This window comes from Penicillium concentricum (genome assembly GCF_028827145.1).
Source record: "Penicillium concentricum strain IBT 3081 chromosome Unknown utg000001l_segment0_segment0, whole genome shotgun sequence".
Taxonomy (NCBI): domain Eukaryota; kingdom Fungi; phylum Ascomycota; class Eurotiomycetes; order Eurotiales; family Aspergillaceae; genus Penicillium; species Penicillium concentricum.
In genome coordinates this window covers 1,116,590-1,136,403 of record NW_026622754.1, presented here as the reverse complement: position 1 = coordinate 1,136,403, position 19,814 = coordinate 1,116,590, and the positions used below count along the sequence as shown (strand labels likewise).

Below are 19,814 nucleotides of genomic sequence, written 5' to 3'. Positions count from 1 at the left end.
AAAGACTCAGCCTCGGCCTTCCACTATTCGGCTTTCTTGACTTTTTTTTGTCCGTGACCCCTGATGATAGCCAATCACCGTCTGTTATGGCAAAAATTCTCACGATGTTCAGATGAGCCCCCTTCGGCCCACACTGATGTCGTTAAAGATCCCTACGTCATTTTTCATGTCTATCTTGTTTGCCACGGAATACCAAGTTCTTCAAAAATCGTACTTAGGATCGTGACTTGGCTGCTTCGCTTCAATTTCTTTTTTTTGTACTTGTCTATATAAACCATTCCCCCATACACACTTACACGCTTAAAACCAAACCCTTCTATATACCAAAATGGCCATCTCACAGATACAACCCCACCAAAAGAGAAAGATCATCATCTTCTCCGGTATGCAACCCTTTTAATATACCCTCCAATCCCAACCACAAAGCCCTAAATCCACATAACAAACCCAAAGAACACAAACTAACAGCCCCCAGACTTCGACGGCACAATCTTCCTCCAAGACACCGGCCATGTCCTAGTAGACAACCTCGGCTGCGGCGCCGCCTACCGCAACAAACTCGAAGAACAATTCAAAACTGGGGAACGAACCTTCCGCGATATCTCAGATGATATGTGGGGATCCCTCTCCATCCCCTTCGGCGACGGCTTCGACATAATGGAAAAGAACCTCGAACTAGACTCCGGCTTCCGGGAATTCCACCAATACTGCGTCGCCGAGGGTTTCCCCTTCAACGTGATCAGCGCAGGCTTAAAGCCTGTCTTGCAGCGCACGCTGGATCTATTCCTAGGCGAGGAACAGGTATGCCATCCCCCCTCCCCCTCCTATCACCTATACATACATCATCCCTAAATCCACCCCCCACAAACCAAACCCGCCAACTAACAACAATCTCCAAAGGCCTCCTCAATCCAAATCGTCGCAAACGACCTAAAAGCCCCAGGCGGCATCCCCTGGAAACCCGTCTGGCGCGACAACACCGACTCAGGCCACGACAAGGGCGCGAGCGTAAACGAAGCGCGAGTAAAAGCTCAATCCGAATGCGAACCCGATGAAATCCCTTTAATCGTCTTCATCGGCGACGGCGTCTCCGATCTCGCCGCTGCCCGCGAAGCAGATGTCCTCTTTGCCCGACGGGGTCTGCGACTCGAGGAATACTGTATCGAACACGGTATCGAGTATACTCCCTTCGACGATTTCTCGCAGATCAAGAAGGAGGTTGAGGCGATTAGTCTTGAGGATCAGAGGAAGACGGGTGGTGTGGGTAAACCGGTGCGGTATAACCCGCGTGCGAATATGTGGAGGAGGATTTCTAGTAAGGAGGCTGTATGTTTTTTCTTCCCTATTCCTTTACAAAAAAGGAAATTGTTGAGTGGGAACTTTTGCTAATGGTGGTTATAGGTTCCGACGCTTATGGCTACGGCTACGCCTTCGCAGGATGAGAAGATGGCGCTTTGGCCGGATTATTTCTCTGAGCCTAAGAAGCCTCACCCGGAGACTATCAAGGAGTGAGGTAGGGGGTGTTTCGACGTATTTCATGGTTTGATGTTATGTTTTGGGTTTGGTTTTTTGCTTTGGCATGGAGTAAGTGTTGGTTTGATTCAGTCATTACTGCCTCGAGGTAGGATTCTCTTCTGGGTTTGTACAGAGTGCTGTATATCGAGATTGGGTTGTATAGATACCTAATTCTGCATAGACCAATTGCATATAAATTCTTATTATAAATGACCTAGATACCATACGTGGGTGACCTGTAGACATAAACTTAGGGAAGAATGATATAATTGATATACTATTAATGCTAATGAGTTCGTCGAACCAATGAAAAAAACGCACGTGAATCATCAAATCAAAAAAGAAAGACGCTGCCCATGTCAGCCTAATCTGTTTCTTCTGTAACATCCAGAGGCTCGACGTTCCAGATACTATCAGCGTACTCGTTAGTAACGCGATCCATAGAGAAGAATCCCATGCGCGCGACAGAGGTAATTGACTTGGCAAGCCACTCCTCCTGATTCTGGAAGGCTTCGTCGACCATCTCGTGGGTGGTGATGTAGGAGTTGAAATCGTCCGAGACGAGGTAGTAATCGCCGTGCTCTTCGATGGAGCTTGTGAGAGCAGTGAAATCAGCTTTGTCGCCGAACATGTTGTCTTTGATTGCGTCGAAGACGCGCTCTAGCTGTGGGTCTAGCTTGAAGTCGCCGTAGAAATGTTTGTGACGCAGGTCCTCGACGTCTTCGGCCAGATTGCCGAAGAGGAAGATGTTTTGCTCACCGATTTCGCGGGTGATCTCGATCTGTGTGTTGGGTCAGTATTGTATTATTGGGACGGAAGCTGGATATAGGTGAAAGAAAACTTACGTTGGCTCCGTCGCAGGTGCCGATGATCAAACCGCCGTTCAGGACAAACTTCATGTTGCTCGTGCCACTGCCCTCGGTACCAGCAGTTGAGATGTGCTCGCTGAGATCTGAAGCAGGGCAGATAATCTCCGCCTTGCTGACGTTGTAATCGGCGATGAAGATAACCTTCAAAAGGTCGCCGATTTCCGGGTCCTTGTTCACGACATCGGCCACCTTGTTGATGAGGTGAATAATGGTCTTCGCCATCCAGTAGCCAGGGGCTGCCTTGCCTCCGAAGATGGAAACTCGAGGCACCACCTTCTTCTTCTCTTCGGCTGACATGGCTTTGATACTCAAGTAGCGGTGGATGACTCCGAATATGTTGAGCTGCTGACGCTTGTACTCGTGGATACGCTTCACCTGCACGTCGAAGAGGGCATTGGGGTTGACATCGTATCCCGTGGTGGCCTTAATGTGTTCAGCCAAACGCAGCTTATTCTCCCGCTTGATGACTGCCCACTCCTCGCGGAAGGCCTTGTCGTCGACAAAGGCCTCGATCTTGTCCAAAAGAGTGAGATCCTTCAGGAAGTCATAGCTTCCAAGCTTCTCTGCGATCAACGCAGACAATCTGGGGTTGGCCTGGTGGAGCCAACGTCTCGGGGTGATACCGTTGGTAACATTGGTGAAACGGTCTGGTCCGTAGATCTTCACAAAGTCTTTGAAGAGAGTGGTCTTGAGCAGGTCTGAGTGCAGTTCAGCCACACCGTTAACCTTGTGAGAGCCAATGATGGCCAGGTAGGCCATGCGCACCATCTTGGGATGCGACTCTTCAATGATGGAGACACGCGAAAGGATTTCCCGATCATTGGGGAATCGCTTCTCGACGGATTGCAGGAAGAACAGATTGATCTCGTAGATAATCTGCAAGTGTCGCGGAAGCAGGTTCTGCATCAGCGGGACAGACCATTTCTCTAACGCTTCGGGAAGAACAGTGTGATTGGTATATCCGAAGGTCTTGGTCACGATCTGCCATGCCTCATCCCATTCCAAGCCCTCCTTGTCAATCAAGATGCGCTGCAACTCAACAATAGCAAGGGCTGGGTGGGTGTCATTAAGCTGGATGGCGACCTGGTCAGGGAACTCGCCCCAGGCCCGCTTCGTCTTCTTGAACCGCCGAATGATGTCAAACAGCGAGGCAGCGCACCAGAAATACTGCTGCTTCAGACGCAGTTCTTTACCTCGCTCGAGGTTATCATTGGGGTAGAGAACAGCAGAGATTGTTTCCGCCCTCTGCTGGTCCGCCACTGCGCTTTCATAGTCTCCAGCATTGAACTTCTGGAAGTCAAACTCTCCGCTGCTAGCTTTGCTAGACCACAGACGAAGGTTGTTGGTAGTCTTCGTGCCGTACCCGGGAATGGGGACATCGTATGCGATAGCTCGAACAATCTCACCATCCTCCCACGAGTGCGCGATCTTGCCACTCTCATCCTGGTATTTCTTGACGTTGCCGTAGAACTGGATGTCGACTGTGATCTCGTGACGCGGGAACTCCCAGGGGTTGTTGTCCAGCCAGTAGTCTGGAACCTCCACCTGGTATCCATTGACAATCTCCTGTTTGAAGATACCATAGCGGTAACGCAAGCCGTATCCCCAGGCTGGGTAGTTCAGTGTCGCCATACTGTCCAAGAAGCACGCCGCCAGACGGCCCAAACCACCGTTGCCCAATGCTGCATCGTGCTCCTGGTTGATGACGTCCTCGATGCGGAATCCGAGATCGCTCAATCCATCTAGAATCATCAGCAATAGTCCAGGTCAGAGATCTTAACACTTACCTCGAGCAGTCTCCTTCAAGCCAACATTCAGCATAGCATTGTCCAAGGTACGTCCCATGAGGAACTCGAGCGACAAATCTATAACGATAAGCCATTGTCTTCTGCTATCAGACTGGATACATACAGTAGATTCGCTTCTGATCTTTGAAGGTCTGACGCTGCTGAGTCTTGTTCCACTCGATGATCAATCGGTCTCTGAAAGCAAGCGCGGTTCCTGAGTATGCGGCCCTATGAGAAACCCAAGTCAGCAAGAGCCACTCAAAGCAAGGACACAAAGCACATACAACTCATCGCAATTATACATTGACCGAGCGAGGGTTGTTTCGATATGGCGCACGAGATCTTTCTATGAGAGGCGTTAGACCCGAAGTATCAAGTACTAATACAAGTCCGACTCACCTCGAATTCTTCTTTAGTGTTGAATTCCGCAGCCGACTAAATTGACTCGAAATATTAGTCCAGACCCAAATTCCTGGGTTTGTCTCAACATACATGTTTCCTCCAGCTGCGGGATAATATGGTTAGTCCAACTATCAGTACACAAGTACTAGGGAAGGAAGGTACTCACGCCTCTCGCAGTGGCTCGGGAATGCTAGCTTCAACATGCTTAATCTCAGCAGGCCCAAGGCCAGTGAATGTGCGCTTGTGTTTGGGACGACTGAATCCGGGGCCGACAGGACCTTGGAGATCGGCGATAGGAGCTCCGAAGGAAGATCTTCGCTCCCGAACAGGTTCGGCCGGTGCGACCTCAACTGGCTCTATGTTTGACATGATGAGAGTAAGGTAGTTAAAATTGGGAGAGCTGTAAGGAGAACAGGGGAAAAGAGAAATGTGCACAAGAGAAAGAGGGGAAGGGCCTTCATGTAGTCATGACTTTTGGAGTGACACCGGTCAATCTTTTTTTAGTGATTGTTTTGAGCTATTTCAGCTCTTAGGCTGTTTCTGGAATACTACATATAGTAATACGTCATGTACCTATGATATTCACGCTATAATCCTTTATATCCTTGATTCTATCCTATGGTCTGTGCATATATGCCTAAGACACATCATGCCATTTCTATTTCTTTTTATCTCGCATAAAAGATCCCGGGATTATAACACTCTATTCGCCACTATAGCTTTCTAGGGCCTAAAGGCCCTCGCGGATCCGGTTGCTCCACAGCATGTTCCTCTCCCGAAACCCGTGGAGCTCCGAACTACCAACCTCCCCCGACTTCAATTTTCCTACTTCTGATTTATTATAATTCAACTTTCGAGCTCACCGAGTACTTTCAAACCTAGATACCCCGCGAATGCACAGATGCATTGCATGAAGCGCGTACCGTGCGCCGAGGCCCCAGGACCTCCCGTGACTTGAACTCGAACCTGGGGTAGCCCAAACACAGGCGGTGTAAGCTTGGAAGAGGTTCTAGGCCGCGGGGTCAAGGAGACTCTTTTATCGGGAAAATCGGTAGTGGGACTGAGTTGCTATGATGTGGGTGTGTACATTGGGATGAGGGTGATTTGGTCTGGATACTGCAGGTCGAGGAATTGAATCTGATGATAAGGGAGATGCTGTAGGCTTTTGGGAGAGATGGAGATATATTTCCTTGATTCCTTGGTGCTTCCTCTATCCTTTTATCTCACTCAACTGGATATCAACCCATAGTAGCTACAATCCGTTTATCCAACCATAAGGTCTTCTCATTACCATCTAAAACAATACGCAGGAACAAAACAGACTCAAATGAAAGAATTGATATATCGACCTCGGGAGGCTCGGCTATGCACAAGGCCGGGCCAACTCCGTTCCACCCGACCAAGGGGGATCACCTGGCACAGGCATCGGCGATCCCGGTATCGGTCTATACAAGATAGATAAGAGTCCTCTGGAAGTAAAACGCCGAAGGACAGCCTAGCAGTAAAACATAGCAAAAAAAATCAAAAAGCATCAGACGTGGAAGCGCTTGGAAGGGCGGGTTAATAGTGAGGTTTAATAGGGGGAAGAGAAACGCAGAAGAAAAAAAACGGTGAGAAATTAGCAGCAGGGAATAAATATCAGAGCAGAACATGGCAACGTCGAAAAAAAGAAAACCGCCATGGGATGCATGAGAGGGACTGGGAAGATGAGGTAAAGGAAAAAAAAAGGAGACATAAAGCCCATTGGGCTGTATATCGAGTACAACGAGAAAAAAAAAAAAAAAATCCGGAGAGTATTCAGTTCCGGTTCTTGCCCGGATTGGTCATACATTCCGGGGCTTAAGAAAAGGCACATGGAACAGAAACAGTAGCATAGTTGACTGCCTGAGCATGCTACTGAGACCTTTATGGAACATAGACCCGTTAAGGAAAAACCACATTAAGTACCAAATATCCCCAGATTAGAGCGCCTGGGAAGCCGAGAAAGCCATAAAAGGCGCCATCAACGCCTGCAGCTGGTCAAAAAAGCAAAAAGACGAAAAAGGGTATGGTATGAGTGATTGGAGAACTGTTCAGTCTCCCGAGGGGAATCAAGAAACACCGAGGGCGACGTTGAGAAAAGGTGTGTGGTCGTAAGGTTGGATTGAGAGAGAAAGTATGCGTGTGCACAGGACACTTGTGTGACCGGGTCGGGGTATATTTCAGCGGCTATAGAATACCCGAGTCTTTCAAGGCATTCTGCAGGATAGTCTCTTTGACTGCCGCGAAGACCAAGCGGATATTCGAGGTATCGGTCGCTTGGGTGAGACTAAAGGGGAAGAAAAATAAGTCAAAAAATCATGGTGGGATCGCTGTTGGGATGTGAACTCACTGTGGATATAGGTTCAAGTGTGCTCGATTCACCTGGTTGAATCGCCAGAGCAGGTACTTGGCGGCACGGTGCACGTCGTTGCCGCCCGAGTAATCGGGGAAGTAGTTGCTCAACGGTGATCGAGGCAGCTTCAAGCGGAACAAATCGACTTTGTTTAGGAAAAGGATGATACTTGTCCGCATGAACCACCGAGAGTTGACCACGGAGTCGAAGAGAACCAAACTTTCCATCATGCGATTCTGCAAGGTCTGTTAGACCTGGTATAGTAATGCTGTATTAGATCTTCATACCTGATTGCTTTCTTCCAGGAGCACTTGATCGTATTCACTGAGCGCAACGCAAAAGATAATGGATGTCACATTTTCGAAGCAATGGATCCATTTCTTTCGCTCACTGCGCTGGCCGCCCACATCGAACATGCTGTGGCTAGTTAGAGATATCCCAAATTGTGAATGTCGCATGCCGTTTCCACGTACTGTATGCTCAACTGTCCCATTGTGAAGCGCGTCTCATAAATACCGGTCGTCTTCGTTCGCGCCCGGAGCACATCTGAAACATTCGGGACGTAATCGGAGGCCGTTATTCGTTTCGCTTCGTCGAAGAAACTGCTCAGGGGTTAGCACTCGGCCTTGAGATCCGAAGGCAGAGGCGGACTTACTATGGTGCCGAGTCCATCAAATAGAACTCATTCTGATGCTCCAGAACTGTTGATGTACACGGGTCGTTCCAGAGATATGTGATGGCATCGCCCACTTTCGAATTGAGCGGAGTATTGGGATCGGGGTCCACGTTATAATCCTCCAAAAATGTAATGTAGTCCTGCACCTTCTGGCTGGACGGTTCAAGTTGGAGATAATGGTACGCTCCGATGAGGGCCTTGGCGCAATCCAGGAGATTCTTGTAGACGGTCAATCGATACAGCGCGAGTTCTTCCACGGTGTAGCCATTCTGGTGGATGATCTTCATCTGCTTTACGATTGTTGATTTGCCGCTTTCTCCGGATCCTGAGTTGGGAAGTCAGCGATGAATTCTCCCATCAAACACCAGGTTACCTACCCAAAAGAAGGATCTTGCATTCTTTCCGTAGCCGCCTAGAATCCTCTTCTAGTTTGCGATCGATCATTTGGCTTCGTTTCTTCTGATCCACGTCCCCCGTGGACTCCGAGCTGAAACACGACCCCATTGCGGAATCGTCAGTGACCCAGACCCGCAGGAAGGAGACTCATTAACCGCGCGCAGGAACAAAATGTGCCGGTCAAAACGACCGGAGCCTTTGGCTGAAGACCAAGCGTCACGGGGATAGAAGGAGGTGCGATCGGGTATATGGGGAGTGAGATCGGAAAGTTGGGTTGAGATGTCTAAAAGGTTGAGGCGGAGTTGCGTAGTTTCGGAAGGAGAGGTAGAGGGTAAACGCGGAGAAGATAATATAAAAGGTGAGAGTAAGGGTAATGAAAGTGTCAAGAGTTTAAAGAATCAGAGTGCGACCATCGTCATGCTGGGGGTGGAGATGGGGGAAAGGGTAAGAAATAGGTAAGAAACATGTATTTCTGCTTACATTTGGTAATCTATGTAATTAGCCTGTTTCTTTTCTTTTTTCTTCTGTTTTTCTTTACTTTTGTAGATGTTATAACATTTATTATATTATATCTTATTATATATATATGTGTATATGGGTTTACCTCTCAGGAAAAAAAACCCCCGGGGGAAATTGAGCACGTTCCGATATCATTTCTCTTTTAACCCGGGCATTTTAAATACTGTTTTTAACCGATAATTAAATGGGGCGCCACCAGATGACCATCTGTACAATCTGAATCTATCGGACTAATTTTTTTTATAGATTTATAGTGCCGATTTACCGATTGACTGCCAATCTTTCAATTCTCTAGGACTTCAGTACTCCGTACTCCATTCCATACTCTTTTTAACCCACTCTGGAGCTTAAAAGTGGAGAGTGACGCAAAAATGGATGCCTCAGGCATGGCGGGGTTGTCCTTTGTATCTGACAGGATACTCTTATATATACTTACTAGTACGTAAGTATGTATATCTACTATAAATCTGGTGTAAATCGTTAATGGGATGGCTTCTCCCGCGGTGAGCTGGGCACTGACCCCATCCTCATAGGGAACTCAATTCAGCCTTGTGGACAGATGTACAGGGGGGCCAGAAACTAAGGCTTGGAAAAATGCCTTAACTAGTTAGTTACTAACACCTAGGTTAAAGTAGTAATCATCAGGTACAAAATGCCGTATATACATATATCTATATATATCCCGAAGACCAGATATGTGAACGTGCATGATACATCAAAGGAAATATGAAACGCCGGAAGGGTAACTCCAGAGTTTAAAATGGGTTGACTTTTGTCCAGTTCAAATGTCTTTGTTGCATATCTTTGTTGCATGTCAGTTACATGTCATGTCGGCAGTAGCGTGGATATTGTTTCACATGTCTCAGCCGCCAGATTCACTTCCACATCAGACGGTGACAGGAGCACAGTATCCCCCCTTAAAAACTGATATCGAAGTCAAAGTCTTGGGGTTGATTTCCTTACAATGTACATGGCCATTACGGTTGGGTGCAGGATATATATATATGTATATATATATATATAATATCTGATGTCCGATGTAGCAATGAGACAGGAGATGTTGCAAGCTAAAAGGACCACGTCATAGAAGGTTAGAGCTAGCAGGTGAAGGGACAGTGCATTTGATATAAGGGGTGTGCCCTTCTAGATCTAGTCCTTGTATAGGTCAACGTGAACTGGGACAGTCTACCGGACCTATAAGAGCATCAGAGATAGCCATGGGGAACTATAGAGCTTATATCCATGTAGAATTGAAGAATTCTAATGTTTATCATATTCTACTTAAGGAGATTGAAGGTGAGGGGTCATACTCTGACCTGCCAAGGTTCTAAATAGAGGGTCCAAGAACTCTTCATATACTGTTTTTTTCCGGCGAGTTAAGCGCAAATTAATAAAAATTAAGATATAAAGTAGCTAGATATTGTCAAATTAAAATGTATATAAGTTCTCTAGTGTATATCAAACGTATGAAAGAGCAACGCTGTTCAAAGGAAACTTCTTCCGGGAGAAAGACCAGGGTCTGGGCCGCGTGGTAGTGGAGCGAGGGCAACCTTGGAAGTTCACACAAATCAACACAACGTGGAATCGAATGTAAAATTGTAGAAGAGATGTAAGGGGGGAATGTATTCAATCATTAGATATTGAAAATGTGTAGATAAAGCAACCCTCTTAAGAAAACCCCAAGTTAATATACAAGGCTTGAAGCTGAGTCAGCATAAAACCGGACTTCGCCAACGTCATCGGCCTTGTTTTCTGCGCTTTTCAGTCCCTTCCCCACATCTGTTGCCAACACACTTGCCTTCTTCGCGACCCCCTTTCTTCCTCCTTTGTGAACTTAAGATCTTTCTCCTTGCTTTTGACTTGAGATTCTTATTTGAATCTTATCTCTTCTCGTTTATCTTTGCTTGTATACACCTTTCATCATGGCGGAATTCGTGCGTGCCCAGATTTTCGGCACCACCTTTGAGATCACCAGCCGGTTCGCAATGCCCTATTCTGCTAAATTTACAATAGGCGCTTCAGCAGACGCATTCAAGGATATCTTGCTAACTTGTTTTCTAGGTATACGGAACTGCAGCCGGTGGGAATGGGTGCCTTCGGACTGGTCTGGTATGTTGCACTCTGTGTCGCACAAGAGATTTCCCAAGCCCAAGTCCATGCTAACCAGGCTGTCAATATAACAGCTCGGCCAAAGATCAATTGACTGCCCAGCCAGTCGCGGTTAAAAAAATCATGAAGCCCTTCAGCACCCCCGTTCTGTCCAAGCGAACCTACCGGGAGCTGAAGCTGCTCAAACATCTCCGTCACGAGAACGTCCGTACTCCATCCAATAAATGAATTAGGCCTGTTTGCTGACATCCCACAGATTATCAGCTTGAGTGACATTTTCATTTCGCCTTTGGAAGACATGTATGTACCCCCCTTATCTGCAAGGCGGGGTTGAAAAGTGTATACTAATGACCACAGCTACTTCGTCACCGAACTTCTGGGAACTGACCTCCACCGACTTCTTACTTCGCGACCTCTTGAAAAGCAATTCATTCAGTACTTCTTATACCAAATTCTGGTAAGAATTTCTACGGGCATAATATTCCGGGGCCAGAATCTGACTTGTTGATAGCGTGGCTTGAAATATGTTCACTCCGCCGGTGTGGTCCACCGGGATCTGAAACCCAGCAACATCCTGATTAACGAGAACTGTGATCTGAAAATCTGCGACTTTGGTCTCGCCCGCATCCAGGACCCCCAAATGACCGGCTATGTCTCAACACGATACTATCGCGCCCCCGAGATCATGCTTACTTGGCAAAAGTACGATGTCGAAGTAGACATCTGGAGTGCGGGTTGCATTTTCGCCGAGATGTTGGAAGGAAAGCCGCTGTTCCCCGGAAAGGACCATGTCAACCAGTTCTCCATCATTACCGAGCTGCTGGGCACTCCCCCCGATGACGTGATCCAGACCATCTGCAGCGAGAACGTGAGTTATTCTTTTGGCGAAAGACGAAAACATACTAATATATGATGATCTAGACCCTCCGATTTGTCAAGTCCCTACCAAAGCGCGAGCGCCAACCCCTCGCGAATAAATTCAAGAACGCTGATGCTGATGGTACGTGATATTTGAGCCGAATATGGGCATTATGAACACCACACTAACTTGGCTCTTTTAATAGCGGTTGACCTGCTCGAGCGGATGCTGGTTTTCAACCCGAAGAAGCGTATTCAAGCCCCCGAAGCATTAGCGCATGAGTACTTGGCGCCCTACCATGACCCGACCGACGAGCCTGTGGCACAAGAGAAGTTCGATTGGTCGTTCAACGATGCCGATCTCCCCGTAGATACCTGGAAGATCATGATGTACGTGATTTGTTACCCCGCTACCAGTATTCTTTTACTAATTTTCCACCATAGGTACTCGGAAATTCTCGACTTCCACAACATTGAACAAGGCAACGATGCCGCCCAAGCCTTGGTACAGGGCGCAGTGCAGGGTGATGCTACTGGACAGGCATTCGCATAATAGTTTGACGCGAAATCTCCCCAAGAAACGCCCTCTGCCATTGAATCCCGGTCTCAAAATTTGAAGTCTGGCTCTATTTCTGTTCAAGGGTGCTATGATGCTGGCATGCTCATTTGTTTTTTATTTTATTTTTCCTTTCATACTTTGTTTTTTTTTGTCTTTCTGGAAACCATTGTCCATAGCTCTTCCGGCGTCGTCAAGAATTGGTTGGTGATTAGGAGAAATCATACGGGGAATCTGATTTAGTTCAGCGACGGGGACCTCATTACCTTTAATCCTTTTGAAATATCTACGCAATCCAAGTTATTTCTCCAGAACATATATAGCTTTTCCCTAGTTAGGTATAATGATGTTGATGCCTTTAGATATTGCGGGGCTACCGCTCACCGCCCGTGCGATAACCGTATCAGTGATGTTCCCCTGTTTGCGACGATCTCAGTCTCATGGGAACTCACGTCGAGGCTTTGGAGGAGAAGCACCTCTTTTCTACATATTGCAATTCATTCACTTGAACTGTTTTTTTCTCTCAGCATTTGAATTGCATTTCTCATAACCGAACCGAATCCTCTGTCGCAAGGTTCGGCGCGATGGCCGTCCAGCATAAACAAGACCCAATTGTCTTGGTCATAGATTTCCACCATGCACGGTGAGCCATGAGACATTGGAAACCCCTGGGCTCGGATTTTTGAAACGAAGGCAAAGACCGATCCATAAGGGAACCTGGCTGATTGAGACAAACACCTGCAGCGGCCCCGAGATTGAGCATTGCATTGCCGACGAAGGAACCGACCCAGCAACCGAGAATGACTGGTCCCTGCTCCCATTCATGGCCCTTTCTGACGGCGCACATCTGTACGATACCCCTTTCTCCGACAAGAATTTCCTTCCCTCCCCTTCTTGGTCTCATTCGGCGCAACCCCGCGATAAGGAGAGCCGATTTGCGCTAGACCAACTAACCCGTCGGATCGCAGGTCGACCGAGGAATTCTCATACTTCACACTCTGCCGAAAGGAAACATCCACTACACCCGCAACCTCCCTCTTCGGTATCGCCTGCTCTCGTCAGCTCGATTCGAGTTTGCTTATCAACCGCTCGCCCGATGTGACTCGGTCAACGGTACAAAAGGCCGTTGTGGTCGTGACAGATACTCCGCAGCGAGTGGGTCAATTGCGTGAGAAGCTCTCCGTGGTGACTTCCGCTTGGTTCGCGCAACGGTATGTGGGATATACTTGCCCCTGGTGGGCTATCTGCTTCCCTAATGCGCTTGCACGGGGTCTGGATAGAAACCGGCTTAAAATGTGGAAATATGGCTAATTGAGTACTTTCCCGAACAGTGACTTCTCGGACGTTGATATCTTGAAGGTATGTAGTAGCTGCGACGGTTGTAGAATGAAATGCTGACATGGATATAGAAATTCCGCGAGGGCTTGGTGATTGCTCTATTGAATGATGGCCCAAAAGATCAGAACTTGGGTAAGTATATCATACATTCCGATGTGTGCGGAGCTTTGCTAATTTACGAAGGCCTTTCACTCCGGGAGATGATTCACGAATTCAAATTTCAGACTTTGGTCCTTTTCAAGGCACTACTGTTGCAGCCCAAGATGCTTTTCTTCGGCACGCGCTGTGAACGCCTGTGCATGATTCAGTTCTCGCTTATATCCTTAATACCCGGCCTCCTGAATCATTTGCAGGACTGCGCGGATCCTGCTTTTGATACCTATTCTCAGACTGTTGAGAAACCAACGTCTCTCAAGACGAGTGACAGAAGTTCTTTGCTGGCATACATGGGGCTTCCATTGCAGATTTTTGGGAAGGGAAGCATGTTTGGCCCTTATACACCTCTCCAGCTGCTGGATCTGCTGGCGGATGATGGCACAAAATCCTATGTGGTTGGCTCAACAAACTCGCTGCTTCTCCAGCAAAAGGACCGCTACAGTGATATTCTAATTAACTTGGACGAAGACAGTATCGTCATAAACTCTCCTTCTCTCCGCAGTGCCCTTGTCCTTTCCGCGGCCGATCGGCGTTGGATTGACCTGCTCACACAAATTGTCAATGACACCTGGGACGAGGAACATCCTTCACAACCCAAGACCCTTGGTTTCATGGGCTCAGAAGAATTCATTCGACTACAGTTCGAAGAATACTTGCTGGCGTTATTATCGTCCATGAAATACCACGAGGAACTCTACCCATCCGATGTCGGAGAATCAGGGAATCTCAGCAGAACCCAGCTGCAAAACTTGAATATTGAAGGGGATCCCGCCATCGACTTCAATACAGAATTCCTGGCCCAGTGGAAAACCACATCCAATTACGCCCTGTTTTCGCGTCTCACCTCGGATGCGCTCCTATTTTCCATCACTGAGCCACGACACCCAAACGCTGGCGGCCTGACGATGGAAGATGTCCAAAGACGACTCGCACAACAGGTAGCAGACCTCCACCTCGATGAGCGTGTTCGCGAAGGCCGCGAGGCCCTGAACCGCCACATCTCAACCGGACAAAAGAAGGTGAGCGCGGCATTCACTAGCTTCTGGTCCGACATCGAGACAATGCGCGAAGCGCAACGCAAACGCAATGAAGAGAAAAATGCCCCCCAATCCCAATCCCAGTCCCAACGCGCCTCCATCGACAAAGAAACCCCAATATCACCAACTCCCTCCTCACAGGACCCCGCCGATGCCTCCTGGTTCGCAGGCCGACAAAGGCCATCCGTCGACATGACACAGGCCCAGGCCTCCGTGACCGTAGTCAGCCAAAAAGCCGGCTCCTATCTCAGCTCGTGGGGCTCATGGGCAAGCGAAAAGCGCCGCGAATGGCAAGACAAGCGCGTCACATCCCCGACCCCAAATGCCACTGCCACCCCCAATGCCGGCATGACTTCACCCTCCACCCCGGTCTTGTCCGTCGTTACCGAAACAGCCGAGTTAGACCGCGGCCGTCGCCGTTCCATCCAAAATAATAGCGAAGGCAACGATAGCTCCGAGGGTGGTCTTACTCGCAGTGTCAGCCGAAGAAAGAGATGGAGTAATATCCTGCTCAGACGCGACAGCGGCGAGTTCCAGCGTTACGATGATATCTCCACATCCGATTCGGTCGACACTTCCTTCCCCAAGTCTCCTCTGTCGCAGGGATTCCCGGCTTATGCGGATGATGCGGAACACAAGAAGACACAAGATCACACTATTCAGGATGGGAAGACTGCTGGGCGGGATACCGTTGATGCAGATGGATTCTCTTCTGTGGCTCTCACGCCGAATGAAGGTCTGGGGTTGAAATTGAAGACTGAGGATAATGTTATCCAGAGCCAAAAGGAAACGGAGCCCACACCATCTGTACAGCCTGAGGAATTGGTGACTGCACCCCCCGTCCAAGAGGAGATGCATCCAGCCCAGAGCAAAGACTCGTCTGGTACGAACTAGCGCGCTGGATTTGGGAGCTGGGGGCTTGATTTGCATTTTTCGCATCTAGGGCGATGAAGTACTGAACAGACTTTCTGTCTTCTGTCTCGTTGTCTCTAGCTTTGCATAGCATATCCATTCTAGCATAGTTGTTATGTTGATTATACATAAATATACACTGAATATGGTCAGTACTTATAGCAATCGGAATATTCGAAGTTCTCATAACCAGCTGTCCCAAACAGAATCATCGATTTATTATGTAGTATTTTCAGAGAAAAAAGAAAGACAGAGAGCAAAGAGCAAAGAGGTCATCAATTGTTTGTCGTCTCAGCGCTATGAAGTGGAAAACGTAAAATAAATCGCCGACACAATGAGAAGAATTCATGCTCCTATCAGCCTGATTCCATCCGCCAGCTATCCATCGTATGAGCCCTATCTTGGATTAGTAGGAGTTCCATTCCCCCTTGCCTTGCCTTCTCATCATCGCTGAAATAGAAGGACAAGAAAGGGATACAGGAAGTCACTAGTACCCGAAAGAGACAGAAGCAAAAGCAGAGAGCAACAGAAAAAAGGGGATAGAAGCAAGTTTGTTGTGCAATATGGGAGGAAGGGGAGGGGTTGGTTTAATTTGATTTAAGCAATGTATGAGATTTCATCGCCGTCCATGCGCTCGATGTAGTCCTTCTCCATGAGGGCTTCAATGTTCTTCTTGATGTCCGGGATTTTAGGCGGGAAGCGGGATTTGACCTGCTGAATAACCTCCTGGACAAGCTGGACGTGTTTCATCTTCTTGCGCGACTTCATGATTCGGACAATGGCGGACTGCAGCACGGTTAGGACAAATGGACTGTGTGGGTGTTGAATAATTAGCTAGGAGACATACCTGGAGCAGAAGCTTCCTGTCCTCTTCTATGGTTTTGTGTGTGTCGTCGGCCTCGACCTTTTGCTCAGACTTGATCTGAATGTTCAGGTTGATTTTCACCTTCTTACTCTTGAAGTTGTAGTTCAATGTGAACGAAGTGGAGGGCTCGGGCTTAGCGCCCTCGGGGCTGGCGATGAGGACCTTGGCCTTGAGGAGGATGCTCAGGTTGGGATCGAGGATTTCAGATGCCAGAGTGGTGGCCTTTTCGATCTCGTCGTAGGACAGAGTGTCGGCTTCGTTGAAAAGGAGCAGAATGCCCATCTGGTAGGTTGACACCTGGAAGGTGTAGGGCACTTTGGCGTTTTTGATATAGTTAGCCTTGATTTCGCCCTTGCATAGCTGCCACAGCCATGTCAACTTGCGGCCGCTGTGCTTGTCAAAGTAGAATGTCTGGAACCGTTCGGCGGTTTTGACTATCTCCGGTGGTGCAAGGAATGGTGTAGTCGGCGCATTGAGCGGCCAGAAGCCAGTTCCCAAGATCTGGAAGTGGGCATCGGCTAGTCTCTTTCGGTCCTCATCATCTAGCACTTTATCCTGCCAGACCTTGTAGTTGTTATTGAGATCCTTGGAGATCTGCATATCCTGGAACATGCGTTGCAGCTTGTTGGTATATTCGAAACCACATGCTTCCTTCAGCTTGCTGATCATGCTTGTTTCAGCATCATCAGAAACAGAGCTCACGTGAACGAGACGTTTGGCCAGGTTCTTGGAATAGAACTTCTGGAAGACGTCTTTGTCTTCGATGTACTTGAATACTGTCATAATTTGCACCAGCATATCCTCAAGCTCCGACTCTTCAGCTGACTTAGAACCTTTCTTGAGCAATGAGTCTGTGTATTTTGCGAGCAGCTCGGGAGACTTAGAAGAGCTGGTCTTGCAGATACGGTTCCGATTGACGAACTCCCGGCAGGCGTTATCAAGAGACCGCACGAACTCGGCCTCACCATTGAAGGCCTCATCGACCAAGCTCTGGTACCGTGTGTGAACTTGCAGTAGAGCATCAACGTACAACTTAGGCTCGAGTGTTTCCCCTTCCGATGCAACCTTTTCAACAGCAGCCAGACCAGCCCGTCTCACGTGGTTCTCAAATGTCGTGCGCAGAGGATCCAAACCTTCCTTGATCCGTGATAAGAGTCGATACATACGAGCAAGATCCTCCTGGCGTTCGTTATCCAGCAAGACTTGGAACTCATCGCGAAGCAAAGTCGAGTGGGCGGTGACAAGAACAGACAGACAGGTATCGGTCAAGGTCTTGGTGACATCTGGATGCAAATACAAGCCGACCCGCTCCTTCTCCTCCTTCAGACGAGCTTCTGCCTTCTTCATATATTCCACCACACTATTTTCGGCCACAAACTGCCGTGACTCATTTTCGTAATAGGTTTTGGTGGCACGGATGAACGGCAGCTGGAAGTACTGCCGGTAGACATCCAGTGTTGACTTGGAGCTATCATTCTCATCCAAACCCAGTGACACGAACGAGTCCACAATGGATTTAATCTGTGACTGTTCGATGGTTTCTCCGTTCCGTTGCTTCTCGATCAGATTCAGAACAGCGTCCATGACCTTCTCATGAACCTTTTCGAAGAAGTCCCCTTTCCATTTGACCAAGTGCAGGGTGTAAACATCGTAGACGCTTTTCTTACCCTCGTCGATCTCACGCTTAACCCAGTGACGATTGAGATAGCGGAAAAGGTGGTTCACGTATTTGGCGGCGGTCGTGTAGCGGTACCATTCACGGATGTAAAAGCCAAGCAGGCCTTCCTCGGTATGGCTCTGTGACTGTTTGAAGACTCCACTCAGATGACGGGAGAGGTATTCGCCGAGTAATTTGTAAAGTTCCTCGCCCAGCAAATGAGCTTTGGTCCAGGTCAGCTCATCACGGGAAGCCGAGGGTGCGGCACGAAGGAAAGAAAACGAACCCCCACGTTGTCCTTGTAGGCCTTGACCGCTAGCGACGGCTTTTTGGGATGTGCAAAAATTATGGACAGCCCTAATATAAATTTGTGAGCGCAGTTCTCGTCAGATAAGAGGTAGGATCGAATCTTGAACACACGTGTATAGACCCATGTACTAGGCAAAACAGTCAGTCAGCTTCTATTTTCAAACACTCTCACCGGCAGGTAATAAGAATTTTCAACATTTCACTTACAGTCTTCATATCGATACCGGAGTCAAGGTTGAGCATGACGCTCTCGATTCCTGTTTCCAGGAATGACCAACTAACTCACAGTTAGCTCACGCTGTACCGCCGTGTTAAGCAAATCCCCGATCATTATCTGCTCACGTTGAATCAAGGTCATCCTTGTGAGGTACCGGTGGCATTGCGAGAGACATCGCGGTTGCAGGGGAGTCGAGTGGGATGCGGAAGAAAGCGAATGGTCGAGGCCGGGGGGTCCTGCTCCACTAGTCAGTAATGCGCTCTTGACTCTGAATAGTAACCTTCAAGCTACACATCATGAATATTACCTCAAGATGGTTGTAGCGCCACAGTCACGCCTCAAAGGATCCTAAGGTGATCAAATGAGTGTTGGCGCTTGGGAGGGGTGGAGGGGTTGGCAAGAGCGGGGTCCGGGCAATCAAAGAAGACAAGCCAGAAGAAAGAAGATATAATCCTCGGGAACTTCTGGTGTAAATATGGAAAAGAGATTAGGCAGAAGGGGAGCAGAGAGTGATGAGGCTGAGAAGGACCAGAGCGTGGGGATGGCCTTGTTGCCGCAGGCGGTGAGGTGGCGGAGCTTCCCGCCAAATCTACATCATCGGGGATGCTTCGACAAGTCTAGACATCTAATATAAATTTCAAGGATATTATTTACAACAAATATTTAATTTAGCGTATGATAATATACATGTTCTTCGGTATATTTCTCTACAATAAAACCTATATCTTTGTGGTATCACAACACACGTCTCTGACATCTGACATTTGATCCATAGATCTATGTTTCTTACTACTATTATAGATATCGCGTATCAAACCTAGACATATACTAGTAGCAAAGCTTGCGTGTAGAACAAGTACCTTGCTGTCTCAGAACCTTGGGAACATATAGGGAAGATTGGCCTACAACCTTCAAGTTTTCTGAGTAGTCTAGTCTGGTGTACAAATAAATATACTTATGACGACATTCACATATCCCGAGATCATTGTATATTTCTTTATGCTGTTAAGCAAATAGATTTCATATATTGACGATATTCATAGAGAAAGAAGGAGCCATCAATTGCAGATTTCCCATATACAGAATATTCTTGGTTCTCATCAGCTTGTATTGTTCCGCATGGTGTGAGAATTGTACATCGAAAAGTTGTCTAAGTGTACAATTCTTTCCGCCTTTTTCTGCCGTCTGGAATAAAAATGAGAGGAACAAAGATCCAAAAATAGATATAAAAAGAGTACAGATCTGAGAAGACTACCAAAAAC

General features: G+C 47.8%; 6 protein-coding genes across 6 annotated transcripts; 3 read left to right on the top strand and 3 right to left on the bottom strand.

The window, feature by feature from the left end:
- Positions 1–328: 328 nt before the first annotated feature.
- N7517_000429 (uncharacterized protein) lies at positions 329–1,512 on the top strand (the record flags this gene model as incomplete). The annotated part of the gene is made up of 4 exons (XM_056718159.1): positions 329–383; positions 476–801; positions 901–1,326; positions 1,402–1,512. The coding sequence occupies 4 exons, from the start codon at positions 329–331 to the stop codon at positions 1,510–1,512; spliced, it is 918 nt and encodes a 305-aa protein (XP_056582294.1).
- A 367-nt stretch (positions 1,513–1,879) lies between these two features.
- glpV (glycogen phosphorylase) lies at positions 1,880–4,942 on the bottom strand (the record flags this gene model as incomplete). Its single annotated transcript, XM_056718158.1, has 8 exons — positions 1,880–2,296; positions 2,361–4,126; positions 4,172–4,249; positions 4,296–4,399; positions 4,456–4,517; positions 4,571–4,606; positions 4,664–4,676; positions 4,740–4,942. 8 exons carry the CDS (start codon positions 4,940–4,942, stop codon positions 1,880–1,882), a joined length of 2,679 nt encoding a protein of 892 aa, XP_056582293.1.
- Positions 4,943–6,781: 1,839 nt separating this feature from the next.
- gpaB (guanine nucleotide-binding protein subunit alpha gpaB) lies at positions 6,782–8,127 on the bottom strand (the record flags this gene model as incomplete). The annotated part of the gene is made up of 6 exons (XM_056718157.1): positions 6,782–6,881; positions 6,945–7,183; positions 7,235–7,364; positions 7,421–7,549; positions 7,603–7,948; positions 8,001–8,127. The coding sequence occupies 6 exons, from the start codon at positions 8,125–8,127 to the stop codon at positions 6,782–6,784; spliced, it is 1,071 nt and encodes a 356-aa protein (XP_056582292.1).
- A 2,333-nt stretch (positions 8,128–10,460) lies between these two features.
- sakA (mitogen-activated protein kinase HOG1) lies at positions 10,461–12,058 on the top strand (the record flags this gene model as incomplete). The annotated part of the gene is made up of 9 exons (XM_056718156.1): positions 10,461–10,516; positions 10,600–10,647; positions 10,722–10,851; positions 10,904–10,947; positions 11,005–11,104; positions 11,159–11,515; positions 11,569–11,647; positions 11,712–11,895; positions 11,950–12,058. 9 exons carry the CDS (start codon positions 10,461–10,463, stop codon positions 12,056–12,058), a joined length of 1,107 nt encoding a protein of 368 aa, XP_056582291.1.
- Positions 12,059–12,645: 587 nt separating this feature from the next.
- On the top strand, positions 12,646–15,486 carry N7517_000425 (uncharacterized protein; the record flags this gene model as incomplete). The annotated part of the gene is made up of 6 exons (XM_056718155.1): positions 12,646–12,704; positions 12,806–12,910; positions 13,030–13,272; positions 13,393–13,420; positions 13,471–13,531; positions 13,583–15,486. The coding sequence occupies 6 exons, from the start codon at positions 12,646–12,648 to the stop codon at positions 15,484–15,486; spliced, it is 2,400 nt and encodes a 799-aa protein (XP_056582290.1).
- A 615-nt stretch (positions 15,487–16,101) lies between these two features.
- On the bottom strand, positions 16,102–18,796 carry culA (cullin culA; the record flags this gene model as incomplete). Its single annotated transcript, XM_056718154.1, has 5 exons — positions 16,102–16,290; positions 16,352–18,383; positions 18,447–18,463; positions 18,543–18,612; positions 18,678–18,796. Coding segments are annotated over 5 exons (2,427 nt in total), but the record flags the coding sequence as incomplete, so codon positions are not given.
- Between the last annotated feature and the right edge of the window lie 1,018 nt (positions 18,797–19,814).